The 22,449-nt window shown below is 33.3% G+C and overlaps 1 protein-coding gene across 1 annotated transcript in view; it reads right to left on the reverse strand.

Annotated features, from left to right (window-relative positions):
* Positions 1 to 2,730: 2,730 nt before the first annotated feature.
* SMARCA5 (SWI/SNF related, matrix associated, actin dependent regulator of chromatin, subfamily a, member 5) overlaps positions 2,731 to 22,449 on the reverse strand; it is a 41,110-nt gene continuing 21,391 nt past the window's right edge. The window contains exons 10-24 of the mRNA XM_041738679.1: positions 20,911 to 21,020; positions 18,738 to 18,964; positions 16,604 to 16,725; positions 16,368 to 16,520; positions 14,879 to 15,011; positions 12,111 to 12,259; positions 11,796 to 11,915; positions 10,860 to 10,970; positions 10,400 to 10,513; positions 9,893 to 10,015; positions 9,004 to 9,136; positions 7,636 to 7,754; positions 7,015 to 7,227; positions 4,720 to 4,827; positions 2,731 to 3,989 (exon numbers count right to left, since the gene is read on the reverse strand). Coding sequence (XP_041594613.1) covers positions 3,924 to 3,989; positions 4,720 to 4,827; positions 7,015 to 7,227; positions 7,636 to 7,754; positions 9,004 to 9,136; positions 9,893 to 10,015; positions 10,400 to 10,513; positions 10,860 to 10,970; positions 11,796 to 11,915; positions 12,111 to 12,259; positions 14,879 to 15,011; positions 16,368 to 16,520; positions 16,604 to 16,725; positions 18,738 to 18,964; positions 20,911 to 21,020 — 2,001 coding nt within the window. The 3' untranslated portion in view covers positions 2,731 to 3,923. The remainder of the gene's footprint in view (positions 3,990 to 4,719; positions 4,828 to 7,014; positions 7,228 to 7,635; positions 7,755 to 9,003; positions 9,137 to 9,892; positions 10,016 to 10,399; positions 10,514 to 10,859; positions 10,971 to 11,795; positions 11,916 to 12,110; positions 12,260 to 14,878; positions 15,012 to 16,367; positions 16,521 to 16,603; positions 16,726 to 18,737; positions 18,965 to 20,910; positions 21,021 to 22,449) is intronic.

Consider the following 22,449-nt stretch of genomic DNA (forward strand, 5'->3'; position numbering starts at 1 on the left):
TCTGTTTACAACATGGTTTACGGATTATTTTAAGCCTACTCTTGAGACCTGCTCAGGAAAAAAAAAAAAAGTTATTTCAAAATACTACTGGTCATTGACAAGGCACCCAAGGCTCTGATGGAGATGGACAAGATGGATATTGCTTTCACGGCTGCTAACAGCATCAGTTTTTGCAACCCATAGACCCAGGACTCATTCTTTCAAATCTTTTAATTAAGAAATACATTCCATAAGGCTATAGTTGGCACAGTGATTCCTCTGATAGATCTAGGTGAAGTACATTGAAAACCTTTTGGAAAGGATTCACCATTTTAGATGCCACTGAAAACCTTCGTGATTAATGAGAAGTGGTCAAGGTTATCAACATTAATGGGAGTTTGGAAATGTTGAGTACAACCCTCTTCTATGATTTTGAAGGGTTCAACACTTCAGTAGAGAAAGGAATTACAGATGGGGGGAATAAAAAACATATTAGAAGTGGAATCTGAAAATATGACTAAGCTGCTGCAATCTCATAATAAAACTTTTAAGGTTTGCTTCTGAGTGAGCAAAGACAGTGACTTTACATGGAACCTACTCCTAATGAGGATGCTGTGAAGACCTTGAAATGACATTTCATCAACTTAGTTGATAAAGCAGCAGCAGAGTTTGAGAAGACAACAATTTTGAAAGATATTCTGTGAATAAAATGCTATCAAACAGCATCACCTGCTGCAGAGAAATCTTTCATGTGGCAAACTTTAATTGCCACAGCCACCCTGACCTTCAGCAACCACCACTCTGAGCAGTCAGCAGCCATCAACATGGGAGCAAGACCCTCCCACAGCAGAGATTACAACTTGCTGAAAACTCAGATCATTAGCATTTTTAGCAATAAGGTATTAAGGTATGTGCATTGCCGTTTTAAAACAATGCTATTACACTTTAGTGTATAAACGTCTTTTGTATGCATTGGGAAACCAACATAGCCACTTGACTCACTTTATGGCAATATTCACTTTATTGCAGTGGTCTGGAACTGAACCCTCATTATCTGAGGTATGCCTTTATACTAAAATGGGTTACACTATTTTTATAAAGAGCTGCTTCTCCCTGGAAAATGGTCCCAGGAATCAGGTCATAGACTACATTTATGCCTAAAGCAAGTCCACCATTTTGTACTTGATTCAACCTCTTCACACTGTCTCAGCTTGAGACTGCTCACCTGAATTGCCCCACAAAAACACTAACAAAGGTGTCGAAGGCTGACAATTCCTCAGAAATGCAATTTATAAATAATCCTTAAAATGTTATTACAACTGAACTATTACTCTACGGACATGAAAGCATTTTTTTAATGGTATATTTTTAAAAAATGGTATATTTTTCCCTTTGTATTATTTTATTTAAGAGTGTAATTCTATTTGGGGAAAAACTTGAAATCACCAATTGGTAGGTTAATTGGTTAAATGTTAGATACCCAAAAACTTAGCAAAATATTGCTATTTCTCATATATCCATCATACTAAACTCTATCCTGTGAAGACATTTAGAGGTTCATAAATCCCCAATTAGGGCTTAGTTCAGATTTCCTAAGTAAAAACTAACACCATCATGAGCATATGCAAGTAGTGCTATAAAAATAACCACACTCTAAGTCTACTATATAAATTTGAAATGTCCTGGATTTTTAAAAGGTGTGCCATTGGGAAAGCTTCCATTATCTCTTTTCCCTAAGGTTCTACTTACTATTTAAAATATTGAAGTTGAAAGTAATGATTATTTTACTAGTTTTACCTGGATATCTTCCCAATAAATTATAACCTTTCCAACAACTAATATAGTACCTTACTAAATTGAAATATTTTGGGTAATGAATTATTGTGACCTTGGCCACCCATGTAAACTACCTAGTCTCTTCTAGGTTGGCTTCAAATAGCATGCTACATATTGATGGATATCCTCTATTTTCAGTTGAAGAGGTATCAACTGGAAATCGGTTTCCAATTTTGAGTCTATCTTCTCTACCATTTTTCTTTTAAAAAGCTACTTTTGAAGAAAAAAGTTACTTTTGGCTAATTTTTCCTTAACTAGCAGTATCATTAGAATCATGGCTTTTTTCTTAAATATGCAATAATATCCTAATTGACTATGGAAAAGAAATACATTGGCTAATTACAATGCAAAATTTGGATATTGTTTTTCTTTCTTGCTTTTTTAACTGTTTCCCTTTCCCTTTCTATTTGAGTCCCTGAGCTTTCAAGGGCTAAGCTTGATTTCTTTAACACATTTCCACTCTCTATGGCTTTATTTTCCCCTCCTCTTGAAAACATTGCTTTGGTGACTTCCAGTTTTCTTCAGCCTTGTTTTTCCAAGTGTTTCTTCTAAAATTAGGCTACCACCCTTAAGAGTACTCCCTATTCCTCAAATTTTGCATACACTAGACTCAATATTTCCAGAATCCAAGATTAAAATGATGTCATTTAGGGGAAGCAGAAAAGGAAGCTCAAATTACAATGTGCCATAAACACTGGATTTTGCTTAACATAGCCACGATTCCAGTTTGGAAAAGTAAGCAGTATTAGTAATACTTTAGAAATCAGCATTATAAATAAAGTCTCAATTATGTGTGGGCAGACAACTGACAAGTAATAGAAATTTTAGAAGAAATCTAAGGGAATGAGATAATGTTCTAAGGAAAAAAATAAAAAATCAAATGAGAAAAAAAATGGAAAGAAAAGACCACTTAAGGATTATAAAAGTTATATTTATTCACGATGCTACATTTATTGCATTCCCTTAGAAAAATGGAGAACTGTTTATGTACCCAATTTGCACATATAAAACTTTATACAAATTATGTGTAGCACATAAAGGCCTCTGGTACAGCTAAAAACCTGACACTACAATTTGGGTCATCCGGCTTTAGGGTCTCCAGTTTATCAAGTCTGTCCATAGAAAATAAAAACCGGTTATTATACTCAATCTTGCCATTCACACTTAAAAATTATTTTAAAATATAAAATTTTCAATTACTCTAAAAACTCAAAACAGGTAAACTGGAAGGGGACATACATTCTGTTACCAATTTCAATTTAACAGTATGACAAATCCATACCTTATTTTGACTGGTCTTTAAAAAAAAAAAAAATCACCTTAGTTTTGACATTATCTTTCTAAGTTGTGGCTGCTTCAAGAAGGTAATTTGTCAAAACATTTACCAAACAATTAAAATTAATATTTCTTTTACAAAATGGTACAATAACACTTTACGGAACCAGAAAATACTAAATGTCTTTGGCTATACAACTAAACAGCCAGTCTTCCAACAGAGTAGGGCATATTCACACCTCAGAACCAACTACAGAAACAGAAAGTGTAACAGATATATGCATAGAATTTAATGATAATTTGTCTTGCCTTTTGTTTCATTCTACCCATATAATAATCAAGGAGAATGCAATTTACATAATCTTCCCAGATGAGACTCTATATAGCACTACAAAGATACCCAAATTTCTGCAAAGGCAAAGTGAATTAAAACAATTACACAACTAAGTGAAGACCAAAGGACAAATATTATTTGTGCAATTTTTTTTAGTTGTTTGCTCGTTTTTTAAGCTCTGGGTGTAGAAATTATAGCTGATAAACAAAAAATCACAATCTTCACAAATGGAACTATAATAGAAAAATAAATCAAATGAAACATTTATTAATAAATGAAGCCTGTTTTATTACTTCAAGTGTTAATGATAAAAAAAATTTCAGCACAGCTGTTGCATTTAAAAAAGTGAAACTACATACTATGTTTCTAGCTTAGTAAACAGATGAACCTGATGTCTTTGAATGACATAACAATTGAGTATTGTACAGTACATCTTATGAAGACCCGTAAATTAAAGAACTACTGGTTTAAAGTTAGTGATTATGAAACAAATATGTATTCATAGTTTCAGCTTCTTTTTTCTTCCTCGACCATCAGGTGCTCCATCCATTTTACGTTTCTGTGTCTACAAATGAACAGAAAGATTCCTTTTAATCACAAGACTAATATTAAAGATAAAATACGTGGACTCTTTTTTACTTTAACAACTGCTACATGGTAATAAGTATTACACTTTCTTACCCAGAATAATCTTAATTCTCCAAAATCCTGTCTACTCACTTAATGAACACAAAAATTTTAATGCCAATTAAATAATTTGCAATACACAACAGTAAACCAATACACCAAACAATTATAACATGCCTTGATACCAAAAGAAAGCAGTACTAAATTATTTTAATGAGGTTTTACATAAATACCAGACATTACTCAGGCATTCATTTATTCATGACTTTCTAAATTATTACTAAATAAAAAGATAACCTTTTTTTAATTCTCTTAAAATATCTGTGTTCACATTGCTAAGAATATCACTGGGACATAAACCAAACCTTAGAAGTTTGCAGTAAAGGTTGTAAAACCATTGCTTTCCTAATATTTCTTTACATATTCTAAAATTACACCTTGTTACTCTCAAGGTCAACTGTAGGCTCATGGCATTCATAAGACATATCTTCCCCCGATTTTCAAGAATCTCCAAATTACGGAATACCATCGTAATGTATTCCCTACACAACGCAATCAAATTTATACTTTTAAGAACAATTCATAACATAAAGACAAACACATTACTGATAGCTACATAATGTTCAAATTCTTACAAAGAAAGAATATATATCTTCATGAATACTTACTGAAGGTTTTGGTCCTCTCTTCTTTTTCTCTGCCTTCTCCTTTTCTTCTAGTTCCATGTTTTCTCTTTCAATCAAGGTAATTAAGGTATTACACCTCCTCTGGAGCTCCTGAATTGTAAATATAAATTTATATGGTAAACATGTACTTCCATCTACAAGTTTTCAGGATACCAAGGTTTTAAAATAACGTTTTAATTGTATAATATATAATTACTCATACATTCCCCAAAGATAAAATCTAGAACAGCCAAAAGAACTGATTACAATCCATTCTATGAAAATCAAGATATCGATGTTTTTACATTCTTTAAAATCACTGTTTTCATCTTCATAAATCCTTCCTTCCCAAAGAAATTCAACCAGTAAAAATTAGCATAATATATGCCACATTGCTACTTATTATCTATGCCTGAGAACTATCCTATATATCCAAAACTAAGGGAACCAGAGCTTTACTAAGAAGTGTAAAGTGTCATCTTTCCCTTAACTAGAATTTTTACAATTTTGGAAAAATAGCCATGTAAAAGTTAATGATGATATCTACATCATCTCTCTCTAGTCAACTGACATCCTTTGTGGAGGCTGTATAAAGTATAGTGCTGCATTAGCATACGACCCTGATGAAAAGAGAAGTATATTTGCATCATTGCTGACTTAGTAAGCAAAATGGTTTTCTTGTAAAAAAAAAAAAAATGACCTATGCAAACTACAACAAAATCATTTAAAAATATGGTTATAGAATACACCATACAAGGTTTGGAAATATTTGCAACATAATATAGATAGAAGGTAATACACTACATCAAAATTCTATACCTAACAAATGTACTGAGGCATACATGCCACAATGTTACAGATGTGATCTCAGGCAAGGATTATGCCTTAAGTGTTCATCAGAAGGGGCCATGCACATATATAATCTCACATTTTATGTATGCTCTAACATGAAACACGTTTGGAAGTAACAGCTTTGGGTACTGGTTTGTACTGTACTGGTAAATCAACATGATACTCCATTTTGTTTCTTATTAACTATATGAATTGTTCCCACTTAAAGACAAAAGATAGAACTATAGGGGGACACCTGGATGGCTCAGCAGTTGAGCATCTGCCTTTGGCTCAGGGCATGATCCCAGGATCTAGGATTGATTCCCTCATCCCGCTCCTTGCAGAGAAGCCTGCTTCTCCTTCAGCCTCTGTCTCTGCCTCTCTCTTTCTCTCCCCCCCACCCTCTGTCTCTCATGAATAAACAAATAAAATCTTTAAAAAAAAAAAAAAAGATAAAGCTATAGGAATTGAATTGGTCTTTCCTCAAATTTTATTTATAATGTCTTTATAGTGCAACATTTCCCAAACAAGAATACACAAGAGAGTAGCCACTGTTAATGTTTAGTGAAAAATAATCCTTCCGTGGTCAAATATGAAAAGACTGTGCACAGGCCCCCATCTTGAAGAGTAACAACATACTTTAAATAAACTTAAAGAAATCTCACTATATAAAGATGTTTTATAAAGATGTTTAAACTCTGCTTATCCTAATATATCCCAACTAAAGACCATAGAATATTTTTGGTACTATCACCCTAAAGAACACAAGATGGAAGTTAAAACCTCCGAAGTGGTAAAATGCATAATAAAAAGAGCAATTCACGGAGGCTAAACTTTCCTGAATTATAACTTTTGGTCATTAGGAATGGAACTTGCTTATCACAAACAGCCTAGTACTGAGAATGGAAACAAAACCTACCATTAAACCATACAAAAAGCGTTTTACTACAAGCTATTTTAAAATAATCCAAAAAAATAAAAAATTAAAAAATAAAATAATCCAGACTCAACACATTCAGAAAGGCAAATGCCTGAATATGAGTTCTTTCCTTATAGAAATGTGTTCATTTAAGAAAATCAAAATTATATGAAAAATGCAAATCTTAAATTATGATCATCACATTCATAAGGTGAAACTGATGGTGATATTTCCTATTTAGAACCTGATTAAAACGAAAAACCAGTCCTTATTCTACGTAGTGATGTTAAAAGATATGTGATATTAAAGAAGGATGGAACCACCAGTAAATTTTGTACGTGATCTGCGATATTAGATTTTTAACTGTAGATGAGAACTGTTTTCTAAGGAACTGACTGAACTCATGATACTGTAACAAAAATATACCCCACAAAGCTAGAGTGGAACCACAATTTACTCTTAGTAAGTTACCTTACTTACCTTAAAGAATATTAAGCAATACTTACTCTAAACTGTGCTACATTACACAAAAAGGCCCAAGCACTCACCATTGCAGTTCTAGACTTAAGAAACCAGTCAAATCTGAACTGAGGAGAGTTGCGAATACACTGTCGTAATTCATCATAAACATTTTCTTTGTCAAATCCAAGTTTGTGAAGCATACAGATTAGAAAACGATCCTCTTCTTCAGTATAGTTTTTTCCTTTGTTAGTACCATATGATATTCTCAGCTGATGAAAAGGTGCTTTGTACCGTCCAATCTATCAAAGTCAGATTTTATATTATATAAAATATAAATCCTATATAATCTATATTTCAAACTTAGCCTTAATAAAATTAGCTAAATATGTTCCATTCCAAATCAGAATTTTCTATCCAAAGGCACTTCAACTGCATTATGTAACCTTTGCTGTGAAACAACTTTATAATCTTTATTATTCTAAAGAGAAATACAGGCTCAGACTTTGTAGGAAAGAGCTAATCATAGAGACTCTGACCCAGATATTTCAACTGAAGTATACTAAGGTAAATTCTGTTGAGAATAACTATAACACTTGAATACTGTTCTTTGAACAAAATCTTCGTTTTAAATCATTTCATTTCCTTTTAAAAAGTTCCTTTAACTCACATATTCTCAGAAGTTCTATATTTATTAATACAGACTGTACCTTCGTGTCAAGTGCTTTTTTAATACTAATTCTTCTTTGAATTCTTGCCTCTCCCCTTTCGATCTGAGCCATAATCTTCTCTATGTCCTGGAGTTCATTGCATCTTTCCCAGAATACAGCTGATAAGAATAAAAGTTGGACAGATGGGACAGGTGGAAGAAGGAGGAGAAACATAAATAATTTATCATAAATACTCTAATACTCTAATTTGCTAAGGATTGAGAAATGTTTTCCTTTTTCTCACATCTAATACTACAAAATAAGTTGATTATATAATTTCTCAGGGATCCCCGGGTGGCGCAGCGGTTTGGCGCCTGCCTTTGGCCCAGGGCGTGATCCTGGAGACACAGGATAGAATCCCACATCGGGCTCCCGGTGCATGGAGCCTGCTTCTCCTTCTGCCTATGTCTCTGCCTCTCTCTCTCTCTCTCTCTCTCTCTGTGTGACTATCATGAATAAATTTAAAAAAAAAAATTTATAATTTCTCAAGTATAAAAAAATGAGATCAACTGGATGATTTAAGTATCTCCCAACTCGGGGGATCCCTGGGTGGCTCAGCGGTTTGGCGCCTGCCTTTGGCCCAGGGCGCGATCCTGGAGTCCCGGGATCGGGTCCCACGTCGGGCTCCTGGCATGGAGTCTGCTTCTCATTCCTCCTGTGTCTCTGCCTCCCTCCCTCTCTCTCTCTCTCTCTATCATAAATAAATTAAATAAATAAATAAATAAATAAATCTTTAAAAAAAAAGTATCTCCCAACTCTTAAATTTCTATTATTCTTGAATTCTAAGCACACTCACTGCAGCACACTACATCTCTTCACTTGACAATCCAAGTGATTTCAGGAAACAATGGCACATAGTGCTTAAGAAGTTGTGGAGAAAAATAAAATGAAAGCACAATTATTCAATGACCTATTCTCATTTTCTTGGCAATAGCCAGTTAGCTGGGGTAAAAAAAAACAAAAAACAAAAAAAAAACTATGCCATTTTAAAAAAGAGGACATTTTCTTTCCAACTCAGTTTTTTAATTTTTTTTTTTATTTTATTTATGATAGTCACAGAGAGAGAGAGAGAGAGGCAGAGACACAGGCGGAGGGAGAAGCAGGCTCCATGCACCGGGAGCCCGATGTGGGATTCGATCCCGGGTCTCCAGGATCGCGCCCTGGGCCAAAGCCAGGCGCCAAACCGCTGCGCCACCCAGGGATCCCCCAACTCAGTTTTTTAAAAACACACAAAAAAAATACAGCCCTAAAACTTGTGGCAAAATTTAGCTTATCAAAACATAATTCAGAATAAAACCTGAACTCCCCAAATAGCACTCCAAAAACCTGAGAATAGTTTTTAATCTATTAAAATGATTTAAAAATTACCTGAGTATTCAATAACTTCTTCTGGAGTTTTCCCTTCTACTTCTCTTGCTATATTTTCAATATCATCACGACCCCACTTCTCATTAGCTTTGATAAACTGGTTAAAATCTCTCTTATTCCAATTGGTAAATCCCTTCAAAGCAAAGGAAACAAAACATATAATAACAGCAGAGTGAACATGGGTAAAATGCTATTTCACTTATGAATATGTCTAAAGTATTAGAAAATTTTCAATTACTCCTAGATTTTAAGTTATTTTAAAGTGGTAATTTTTCATACACATAGATGTGTATTTTTAGCAATATATCACATATTGTTTACATAACCAAGCAATTAAATCTGAGTGGAAGAGAGGAATGCTTTGTGAAAAAGAGATTTTGTGAGAAAGTGATTTTGCGGTATTTTGAAGGATAAGCAGGAGTTTGCAAAGAGCAATAAACATATACTAAAAGAGCAAAGATATAACAATTGGGAAAATGGAAGAGAAATAAAGCTTCAAAAGTACATTAAGGCCAGATTCTAAAAGATCCTGATTAAACCCTAAAGGTTGTTAAACAAAAAAGTACCAAATAGAGACTTGTAATTGAGAACAGTAACTTAGTACCAATGTGGAAGATTCACAGGAAAAGAAAATGAATACTGGAAGAAATGTAATCAAAAACGTATCCACTGTAAGGCTTGCGCAATCTATAATCTTTCTCTACTTCAACAACTAGTGACAATCAAAGCGTAACATACACCCATATGGCTCATGCTTTATCATCTTCAATTACTTACTTTTTGAAAGACAAAACATGTACTTCTCTGTGTACCCCAAAATACCTAAGCATAGTACCCTTACAAAGTAATGGTTACACTAAATTTTATGTTGAATAAAGACTATATATACCTGTGTTAGAAGTTTCTCTTTTTCCTCTAACTCTTCGTCATTAAGGGGTTCAGCTTCATCAATTTTAAGCTGTTCTTCTTTTTGTGCCTGTGCTGCATTTGGTAGGTCAGGATTTCGAGGCACCTAAAAAAAGTATTTGTTTATATCATCCATCAGTAGATTTTAGAAAGTATGCGATGAATTCTTTTTTTTTTAAAGATTTTATTTATTTATTCATGAGAGACACACACAGAGAGGCAGAGACACAGACAGAGGGAGAAGCAGGCTCCATGCAAGGAGCCCAATGTGGGACTCGATCCCAGGTCTCCAGGATCACACCCTGGGCTGCAGGCAGAGCCAAACCGCTGCGCCACCGGGGCTGCCCTAAATTCTTAACCAACCAAATGACATTTTACAAGTTTTACTCCAACCGTGAAAAAGAAAAAAAAAAAAAACCTGATATACCCTCCATCTACTAAATTAAGAACAAAACCAGGTTAGTTATGAACAAAATGTTATTTCCATTACCTTGTACCCAATTGTTTTTCTGTAATACAGAATTTCTTTTTCCAATAATTCAAATAAACGTGGAGGAAAGAACTGGAAATCCTGAACATTAGGTTGTTTTGGAGGCCGAGGAGCCTAGAGGAAAAAAAACAAAACAAAACAACAGTATTATCCATAAAAAATTAAAAAAAAATTAAAAAAAAGTTTTGCTTTGATTTTAATTGTAATTTCCTCTCTCTAAACTTATGATGGCTAATTCTCCAAGCAACTGAACTTATCATTAATAGTGAACATTAATCAAACTTTAAATGCATATACTTACAACTAAATTTTAAGAAAACTTTTTAATGAAAACTGATGGAAATACACTGTAAGAAGCCACAGAAGATTTTAATTCTCAATCTGATTTAACTATTAAGAATATAAGAAAAAAATTTACAATTCTAGTATTTTTGGATATTTTATTGATCCATCAACTCACCTTGGGTGCTTTAGGTTCGCTGACACGAAGAGCTTCCCTAAAATAGGCATCGACAGCATAGTTGGCTTTTCTTTCTCGTTTAGGTGGTTCAATCCACTCTGTGAATGCAATCTAGCATACAGAAAACAACGCAGATCACCAACTTTGTTTACAGTCACAAATCTTAGATGAATGCAATTCATACTGTGTATACATCATTACAACTGTTATTTGTAAGTGGCAAGATATTCATAAAATCCTGGACCATTGGCTCTTCAAGGATAAGGGACTATACTTTGCTCAAAACTATGTAATTAATACACTGCACAGTGTATGGTGAATAGCAAAGATATACTTAAGTATTTCTTGACCAAATGGAGAACATTTTATCTGGTGAGGGGGAGGAAGGACCAGACCTACAGAAAATGCTATAACTCAAACTAGGAGAAAAATATAGATATGTATTTAGCCTAGAACAAATCCAGAAGATGCACAAAGCTTAAATGTTAACAGAAAAAACATTGAGTAGAACTATTTTTCTTCCAACTTGTATTTTCTAATTTCACTATATATTAACAAAAATTACTTAAGAAATTACGAAGTTTTTCCCCTTTAATCACTACCAGCCAATTACGTTTTTTAAAAAAAATCTAGTAAGGTTATGTTAATTCTGCCAATTATTTTAGTTTTCAAAGATTCTAAATTATAATCACCCCTACAATTATTTCAACTCTAACGGTGTATACAGTAAGCCTCATTACATAAGCTTTTAAAACATTTCAGAGATTACTAACTGAAAATTTGATATTACATGTAAAAATGAAAATAATTTAGATGTGAATATACAAAAATGACTGCTTGGAGACAAATTTACAAGGTGTTACAGCTAACACTTAAAATCACAAGTTTTAAGTAAAGTAAGGCCTTCAAGTAACCAAAATAGCTTTCTCAAGTTACCTTTTGTTTTTCTCTATAATCCTCTCCTTCAAAGTTATAAACACTCGACTCTGTATCCATCGTAAAGTTTCTAAGTGAGCTTTCACCCATTTTGGAGAGCTTTTCATTCATCTCTGCAGTCTAGGGGTAAAAAACCACTTTATTATATTGAGAATTAAAAACAAAACAAAAAAAACCTTGAGAACTGTAGTCAAAATAAGTTAGGCTCTGCATTACACAAAAACTCCTTTTTATGGCTAACATACGTATTTCCTCAAACAGTTCTGATTTAAAAGATTTTATATTAAAAACATAATCATTTAATCTACACCTCACCTTCTTTGCACCTCTTTCCAAGATACCATCAATATCCTCATCAGTAATCTCACTTTCTTTTGAAGCAAACACATGTGTTGCCCCATGTCTAATCATTTGAAGCATTTCATCTTTCCCAATTTTGTTCAGATTCTGATCCACAAGTCTTCCTGGAAAAAAAAAAAAAAAAACATGTTGTATAATGTTAAGGTTGTTTTGAAACTTGGAATTTTAAATGTTAGATGTAATACCATGTATTTTGCCTCAAATATTAATCATGTTTATTCACTGCCGATAATTCTGATTCTCACATAAAAATATGCCACTCTTAGTTGTAAACTTTGAAATATCCTACTGTTAATCCATTACATAATGAAACCTACTGCATACCATATCTCTATAAAAAATATTCTTATATGGGCTGAATAATATCATGCTGGAATATTTGAAAATCACAATTAGCAGCAGGTTTTTTTTTAAATATCAAGAGATCAAATCATAATCACAAGAAGTTCTGATAAGCAGAAAGACATTAATACTAATACTCCCCAATCACCTTGTTCTTTGAAAAGTGAAGTGGGGAAAAAAAAACATAACATTAAAAAAAAAAAAAAAAACCTTCATATTGCCAAACTTTATCTAAGGACTAAATAAATTTTTAATTTCTGAAAATTTCCTAAAGAATTGAAACTCTTCAAAGCTTATTTTGATCACAGAAGAAATTTAACATAAGAAAACTAAGATCTTCAATTGGTAGGAATTTGGTCAACCCTATAATTTGTGTTTTCGAAAACACAAGCATCAAAACAAAAATATCAAGAAATATTTTCACTTACACAAAGCTTCACTTTTTGTATTCCAATCAACTTGTAATAAAGAAGTATGGATAAAGATCAAATTGTTCTCTTGGATCTTAAATGCTTGTGTATCACAGCTTTGCATCCCTAACAGAATCCACCAACATCTATGAATTTCAAAGTTAGGATGTATCTATAGAACATGTTTCTTCATTTGAAAGCTACCTCACTGCTATCAAAATGGTCTGTCTTATTGAAACTACTTCCCCATTGGACAGAGGGGGAGCTGGTCAGACAGAAAGCAGTTCTATGATTTCTCATTATTTTTAATTACATCTCTTACTCCGCAAGACAGTAATACAAAGAGATACACCTGAGGCTTGCTATCTGACTAATGCCTACAGAGCTATTAGCATAAAATTTTGCTCTAAAATTTAAGCCCCACATCCATGCTCACTTCAGCAGCACATATACAAAATTTGTACCCCCCAAAAAAACAAAAACCTAAGTAAAAAAACTTAGTTTTTCTAAGTTGATTATAATTTTCATTTTTCAAAAATGTTTCACAAATAAGAATAATTAAAAATACTATAAGGCAGGTGTTTTCTAAAAACATGGATGAATATGAGAGGGAAAAGAACTCGCCATTACATTATCCAGGAGAAACCTTACTGTTTGGCAAGTTCCAAAGACTTTCGCATGTAAACACTTCACTCTAATAGTTAATATACTTCTTGGTCCTAGATGAGTCATTTCTTAGTTACATGAATGGTATATAAGTGACTTGCCTCTACTTCTCATGCCAACCTCAAAATTGCATGAAGACTAAATGAGATAATGGATACAAAGTATTTAGCACCTTGCATGGCACAAAGTAAGCACTTAATAAATAATTATTAATAAAACTAATAATAAACCATCATTTATTGTCTTCACATATTCAGAGGTGTGATTAACACTATGGTTGGCATTAAGAGGATATAAAAGAAATGCAACATTCCTTTACACAGAAATTAAAAAGCAGTTCACAAAATGAAGACACACAATATGGAATCATCAGCAAACATTAACAGTCTCTCTTTATAGACAGATAAAAGAACATGCTCAAAATGCAAACTTGAAAATGAAAGAAACCAATATGACCCCGAGGTAATTGAAGGGGTTTTTTTTTTCTATTTTTCCATTTTACACACCCCATCACCAACCTTATTGTAATAAACAACCTTTATTGTAATAAATAATTTACAACCTTTATTGTAATAAAGCTTCATGAAAACATAAATGCCTTCCTTAAAAGCTAATCTGGCATGAGAATTTAGTTCCCTTCAATCAACCCAAAATAAAATCCCACTCTCAAGCTCTAGTCCTATTTACATAAACATTTATTCTGGGCATCCCTCTCACTAAATTACAAATAAACTCCATGAAAGTAGGGACACATGCATTGTGTTCTTTTGCCATTTTATTCTCAGCACTAAGACCAATCAATGCCTGGAATCTGGTGCTGTTAAGTAAACAGGTGTAGACTAGAAAAAAAATATAACATCAGATTCTTTGAGTTTCATCTTTAGGTCTTCATTTTACCCCAGAATAATTAATAGAGTGCTTTTCAGTACATATAAATTATACTTACCACAGCTCTATTTAATATGTACCACACTGAATGCTGGGTATTTTATATACATTATCCCCTTTAATCCTTAAAAATCCTGAACTTCAATTCCCTTTATTCCCACTTAACAGATGAGGAAACAGGCTCAAAAGGTTTATAAAAGACCTAACTGGCAAAGCCAAATGCAAACCTCAATCTTCCTCAGCCTAAACCCATCCTCTTATGAAAAACTAAAGCTTACTATTTTCTGGAATATAAGTATTGTTCATGCTGCTAGCTTGATCCCACAGATGGTCAATAAGAAGAACCTCCAGAAAATCTAGGAAAAAAACATTTGTCAATACAACTTGGTAATTTTTTTTTACAATTCTAAGGCTCACCTTGTTGAATGACTATTGAATCCAGTCTGAGTTTCATCTCAGCACGTTCCACTATTCTTTCTTCCACAGTGTTATCAGTTATGAAGCGGAACACTCTGACTGTCTTAGTTTGTCCAATTCTATGTGCTCGGTCCTAGGCAAATTACCATGTTATTTTGAATAGTTAAAAATTACACAAATAATACTTGATTGTGCATACCAAAACGGAAAACTAAAATATTCTCAGGTGTGAAAGTTTTTAATGTAACAAAACTATTCTAAAAATAGATTTTTATTAGATTAATATTTCTCAGATCCTTGCAGCTTCTCTATTTCAATCAAATTAATTGATTATTTCACAAGGAAAACTTCTAGGTTATACTGATATAGAAGTCACAGGTTTCTAAGAGTGCCTCGGTGGCTCAATCCACTGAGCATCCAACTCTTGATTTTGGCTCAGGTCATGATGCCAGGTTTGTGAGATAAAGCCCCAAGTCAGCCTCCACATTTGGCATGGAGTTGGCTTGTCCCTCTTCCTCTGCTCCTCCCCCTACTCTCTCTCAAATAAATAAAATCTTAAAAGTAAATAAATAATAAATAAAATTCACACATCTCCAGATAAGACAGATAAAATTACAAATTTTAAGGTGGATGATAAAAATTTTTTTTAAATCTTTTTTCCTTAGTTTTAAATTCAAATTGTTTTTCCACCTAAATCATATATCAAACTTCATTGCTATTAGGGAAAGAAGTAACATGAAAAAAGAACTCCACAAACAATATAAAAATCCTAGTTTTCAAATAACTACATACAAGTAGTCAAATTAATTTGAATTCCATTTGTTTAACTTCTATTAAGTTCACAAAACACATTCTTACAAAACATCCCTATGTCTAATTGATCAATTTTCCTCAGCCACTCTTATAAGCAACCAATACCTGAGTTATGGTCACAAATACCATGTGTCAAGTATCAAACTTAAGAATTTATAAGTTTCCATATTAATCCACAGATCATACATTTTCTCAATCTAAGAATGATCCTCCTGTTCTAGCCAAAGAACTCCTACACATGGGCATAAATTTTAAGCATCTAACATGGTAGACCTATAGCTCACCAAACTGGTTTCCCTTTCCTCCCAAGGCCCAACTATACTATCATTTACCAATTCCCTTGCACCCAGTTATACTGATTGAGTGCTAGCAATGAATGTGGGGACACTTTAGGATCTGAACCATAAAAAAATTTCTTAGGCAATCCTCAACTCTATCCCTCCCACTTGGGCCATCAGGATACACTGGACATAGCTATACTCCAAGATATGGCAAAGCTGTAAGAGAGAGATATCCTGCTTTAGATGAAAGATTACCTATAAAACACCCTCCCTGAATGATTAAGTCAGAGAAAAAATTCTACTGGGTTGTCAGTGAAATTTGCAGACCATTAGCATGCTCTAACGAAATTAAGCTTTAAGAAAATATTAAGAATATATTTACTATTATCTCTTACCATAGCCTGGAGATCTACTTGGGGATTCCAATCTGAATCATACAAAATTACCACATCAGCAGTAGCAAGATTAATGCCAAGACCACCGGCACGTGTACTTAACATGAAAACAAACTTTGTGCTGTTTGGTTCATTGTATGCATTGATGGACTCCTATAGATATGAAATGAAACAAATGTCAGGAAATTATTTTATCTGTTAAATTTTTTTATCTTCCCTCCCTGGATCTTACTCACTTGTCTCTCATCATGGGGTGTTTGCCCATCCAATCGACAGTATTCATAATTTCTCCACATGCAGTAATCCTCCAAAATGTCCAATACCCTTGTCATCTGACTGAAGATTAGTACTCGTGAACCTGTTAACAAAGAGAACAGCCCATTTTCAGAAGCTTCAAAAGTTAAAAAAAAAAAGTATTTAAAAATTTAAGGCTAACCAAAACTAAGACTAACCAGTTCCCCTTAACTCCAAGTTACCTAGTTGGTTATAAGAAAAAATATATATACAGTCTGCTTCTCCCTCTGCCTGTGTCTCTGCCTCTCTGTCTCTCATGAATAAATAAAAATGAAATCTTAAAAAAAAAAAAAAGAAAAGAAAAAATATATGCATTATTTATCTAAGTCTGTCATTCTCCACATTTTTCCCACCGTGGCACAAATGGAAAAGGGTAATGTAATATCTGTACAACACACTAAGATCAATGGAAAAGGGTATACTGTCCTGACCTGAGTCTGTCCCAAGGCTGAGAGAATAATCCTTTTTATTCCACATGGATTTAAAAATAACCTTCCACCACCACTTCCACCGCAATTCTCCCAAGTGCATGGCCCTGAACATCCCATAACACACACCCAAAACCCATCTCCTTCTAGTTCTGAAGACCTAATTCCAGACTGAAAGACCATAATGTAAGTGTGGCCTCAAATCTAAATGGTCATCTTTTACCTATGCCATGATTCTATTTATTGAACTGCCTCCATTTCTTCAGCCAACTAAGCAATGCCTTCACAGTAGAATATAGAAGACCAAGGAGTCATCATAAAAAAGTAAGGATTATGAAATTATCTTGTCTTATAAACTGAAGCTGATAATCTGCTGGTATCTCACCTTCTTATACCTGGAAAACCTAAGGATGCTCAATAGTCTCCATTCTCCTTCCAGAGTTTAATACAGCTTTCTTTAATATTTGAGTATTTCTACCAAGTTCTTGCTATTCCTTTCCAAGTCAATCCTTTACTATTTAGTTTTCAAAGAAAGCATTTTATACAACGTATTTCCACAAAAAGGCACAGAAGCAAAAAAGAAAAAACTAAACCAATTCACTGACAACTCTTAGGAGGTTTTTAATTTTTAGTATCCTAGAGAGGTGACAGGTACAAAGTCATTCTTTTTTTTTTTTTTTTAAGATTTTATTTTATTTATTCATAGAAACAGAGAGAGAGAGAGAGAGAGAGAGGCAGAGACACAGAGAAAGAAGCAGGCATCATACAGAGAGCCTAACGTGGGACTCGATCCCAGGTCTCCAGGATCACACCCTGGGCTGCAGGCGGTGCTAAACCACTGCACCACTGGGGATGCCCTACAAAGTCTTTCTTAACAAAACACATAGGAAAAACACAAATGGAAAAATCTGAAATCTGACTATATTATTTCAATATCACAGAATTAATAATTTGTGAATGAAATGCTTTGATGTCTGGGACTTACTTCAAAATAATCCAGAAGAGGAAAAGAAGTGTGGTATAGATATAAAGAAGTTTTGCCATGAATTTAAAATGACTGAAGCTGGCATCACAATCAATTCATTCTATACTCATGTATTTTAACTATAACTCTATATATATACTACAGACATACTCATTTTCACACATAAAGTCACCATGTTATAAACAAATCTGCTTTGGGTCCATGCACATATTTAGTAATTACCGTTAACCTTATTTTTAAAATTTAATCATTTAAATAATTAAGAGTTCCACATAAATAATTAAAAACAAAAAAAAAAATAATTAAAAACAAATACCATGAACACAACACTGTTTACCAAAGGATCTGGGAACTATGTGTGGAAAGAGTATTCTTGGCACTTTAAAAAAAAGCTTATAAATCTGGGAAAGCATATATAAAGTGAGAACTCTCCCCCAAAATCTAGGAGTGTAACTGCCCTAACTACTGATCACTAAAAAGATGTATAAGCCTAAAATTGAGGAGAGAAGTGAAGTTTGGGTAATGAGAATAGAAGTTTCTCAATGCCTTCCCATACTTCAACTTGCCAGATCAGTAATTTTAAATTGTATTGATCCTTTATTTTACATTAAAATGTAAAACAGTTTTCATCACTTCTCAATTTGAAATCAATAACGTACTTACCTTGTTCTTTTAATTTAGGGAGCAGCTTGTCCAACACCACCATCTTGCCACTGTTGGTCACTAGATGCATATCAGTTGTATAAGGTGGACCAGGTTCAGCTCCATCAAAGAGATATGGATGATTACAGCATTTCCTCAACTGCATCAGGATGTTCAATAACCTCATTTTGTCCATCTTCCCTGCAGAGTTTAATATATCTATATCCTTCATTAATATCCGAGTATACCTATCGAGAAGAAAAATATTTTAAAAGGGCTCAAATGTGCCCTGTTACTTCCACATTTAATTACCTCCCTTACCTTAACTCAAAATACCTTAACTCAAAAATACCTATAAAGAACCCACCAACTTCTAAGAAGTGGTTAGGAGTTACCATGCATTATAACATCTTTCTTTTTCCCTGTTTTTCTTTATTCCCCCACTGTTCTAATGTTAACACTTACACTTTGGACCTTGAGGTCCAAAACAGTATGCTTCCTTGGGATGAATTAAAACAAAGCAGTAGAACATGTTTTTAAATAATTAAGCAAAACTTAAAACCTAAGTCACATATTTTTTTAATTTTTTATTTTTAAGTAATCACTAAACTTAACATGGGGCTTAACTTACAACCTCAAGATCAAGAGTCCCAAGCTGTACTGACTAAGCCAGCCAGGCACCCCAAGGAAGTTTTAAACATAATTTTAAGTTGTAGTCTTTTCCAATGGAAGAGTGCCAATAGTATTTAATTACTATTCAATGTAAATAGTGTAGAATTTGGGTGAGAACATGAAGATCTAAGGAGGGAGGAGGAATCATGATAGGGTAAGGCATGAGGATGAGAATAAAATGAATACAATGTGATTTAAATACAAATAAAAGTAAATTGGTGGGGGGATATGAGGGCAGTAAAGCTACAGTCATAGACTAAGGATGGATTATAAAAAGCTTTGAATGCACATCAAGAATGTAAACATCCTGCAGGAAAGACCAATCTATGTAAATACAAAAATTTCATGACCTAGAATCCTCTGAACAGAATAACTTCAATAACCTAAGCAATCCAAGCATAACAACTCTAGTTATGAAGCATAAAGTATTATTCAAGGCAAACCTTTCTATACAATTCTGACTGATATAAAGTTCACTAATATTTAACAAAAAAAAATTTTTCTCTTCCCTTAACACTGATTCATGTCATAGTTTTGTAATTTAGAGCCATACAAGACAAGCCTAATAATAGCTTTGCTACCTTAAAAAAGTCTTTGAAAAGTCTACAGTGGTCATCTCTTCCTCAGATGATGTACCCATTTCTTTACATTCTATTCTTTCTATACTTCTACCAACAACTCCAGCCGCTTGCAGACATTTATCAAGTATGGAATTAAATACACTTGAAATGTAGTGTATCCAATAAAGAATAAGGTGGCTATTTATTTCTCTCCTTTGAACACAACATGTATTTTAACATGTGCTAAAGTGCTATCTTTTACTACAACCATTTCACACTGTTGATTCATGGTGACCTTTCTATCTGTAAAAAAAAAAAAAAAAAAAAAAGAAAAAAAAAAAAGAAGAAGAAGAAGAAGAAAGAAAAAGAAACTTACAAGGTTTTCAACATCTTTATTATGCCCTAGAGAGGTGTTAAAAATAGCTACCTTGTATTACCACCACAAATCCACAAAAAGACATTTTATCTTGCCTGAATTAAAACATCCACTCAGAACAGAGCCTTTTATATATATAAAATAATAGCTTTATGGGTTAAAAGAAAGCACCTAAATTTTCTCTCTCTACATCCTCCATCTTCATCAGATTAGCACTGATTCACAATCCAGTATTTATGAACCACCAAGTTAACATCATGCCTACATCTGAGTCACCCCTTTTTAAAAAACCCAAACTTAGGTAAACACACACACACACACACACACACATATCCCCGTTTAATTAAATGGCAAGTTTAATCCTTGGATTCACAAATCTCCCAGCCTGATTCTGTAAACTAATAGCTTTAAGGCTTTGTATTATAAATTTGATTAGCAAGTCCTAAATTATATGACCGAAAACTTTTCAGGCTGAGCTCAACAGGGCAGACAGCCAATTCCTTGCAGACACAATCAGAAAAATAAAATACAAATGAAAGTTAGTGAAGAATCAATAGTGACTTTTAAAATGTCTAAGAATACCTACCATTCCCTTTGCATTTTGCTGAGACCCACATAGATTTTTACTTCCTTCTTTGGAGGCAAACTCTTTTCAACATCAGCTTTAATTCGACGAAGGAGAAATGGCCGCAAAACCTTAAGACAAAAAAGAAATGGCAATGATCTTATAACTATTATTTCAGGATCTCAAAATTGTTTATTAAATACATGGAAATTTATAGATTTCTAGAATTTCTCCCTTTCAGATATAATTTATTATTTCTGAGTTCCTGAAGAGTAATATAGGATCATTACTTGTTCAATACATATAATGAATATATACTTGCTACATTGTAATAAAATACTAAAAACAGTAAATTTTGATGCTTTCACCATTCACTGGCTTTCAGGTTTAAAATTAGTTATCATCCTCCCTTATCTATGGCTTCAGTTACCAGTATCAACCATAATCTGGAAACAGATGATCCTCCCCCTAACATATCGTAAGGTCAACAGTAGACTAACAGCATGGCATAATGCCTACATTATTCACCTTACTTCATCTCATGATATAGGCATTTTATCATCTCACACATCATCACAAGGAGGAGGAGTACAGTACAATAAGGTATTTTGAGAGACCATATTTATATAACATATGCTACAGAACAATTATTGTATTTTATAATTATTGCTGTTAATCTCTTACCTTGCCTAATTTATAAGTTAAACTATCATAAAGGAAAAAAATTAAATTATCAGAGAGATATATATAACAAAAAACAGTGTATACAGGGGTCGGTACTATCTTGGTTTCAGGCACCCACTAGGAGTCCTGTAATGTATCACCTGCAGATAAGGGACCAGGGGGCTGAGGCGTAATGCTGTACTTTCATGAAGACTATCTAACAGTACTTAAAGCTAGGTCCATGTTAAAATATTTTTATGGTTAGAGATTTTAGTATTACCCTTTTGGTAGGTGGGGAGATAGGTGAAATAGGTGATGGGGATTAAGGACTACCCTTGTGATGAGTGCTGGGTGATGTATGAAAGTTGCATTATATACCTAATAGTGATATAACACTGTATGTTAACTATACTGAAATGAAAATAAAAACTTAATAATTTATTACCCTTCTTCTGGAAGTAAAGCATAAAGTATATAAATCATGACTATACAATTCAGTAAATTTCAATCAAGTAAATATGCCCACGTAATCAACTATCTCACCTAGATAAAAGTACTCCAAAAATCCTTCTTGCAACCTTCCTAGTCACTATGCCCCCTTACACTTTAACATCATAGATTTGTTTTAAGTATTATTTTTAACTTTACATACATAGAATTATACTAACATATACTCATTTCATCTTGTTTCTTTCATACAGCATGTTTATAAAACCTATCCATGCTGTAGGTAGCTCATTTTCATTAAACTCAAGAGTATCTACAAAACTAAAGATTTGTTTCTTCCTATGTTCTGTTTACACTAGCTTATAAAAATATAATCACAAATAAAAAAACGGTGAGAAAAATAATCAGCAATACTTCTCTAATGTCATCATGTAAGGAAGCTAGTATAAT

The sequence above is a fragment of the Vulpes lagopus genome, chromosome 23 (assembly GCF_018345385.1).
Source record: "Vulpes lagopus strain Blue_001 chromosome 23, ASM1834538v1, whole genome shotgun sequence".
Classification (NCBI taxonomy): Eukaryota; Metazoa; Chordata; class Mammalia; order Carnivora; family Canidae; genus Vulpes; species Vulpes lagopus.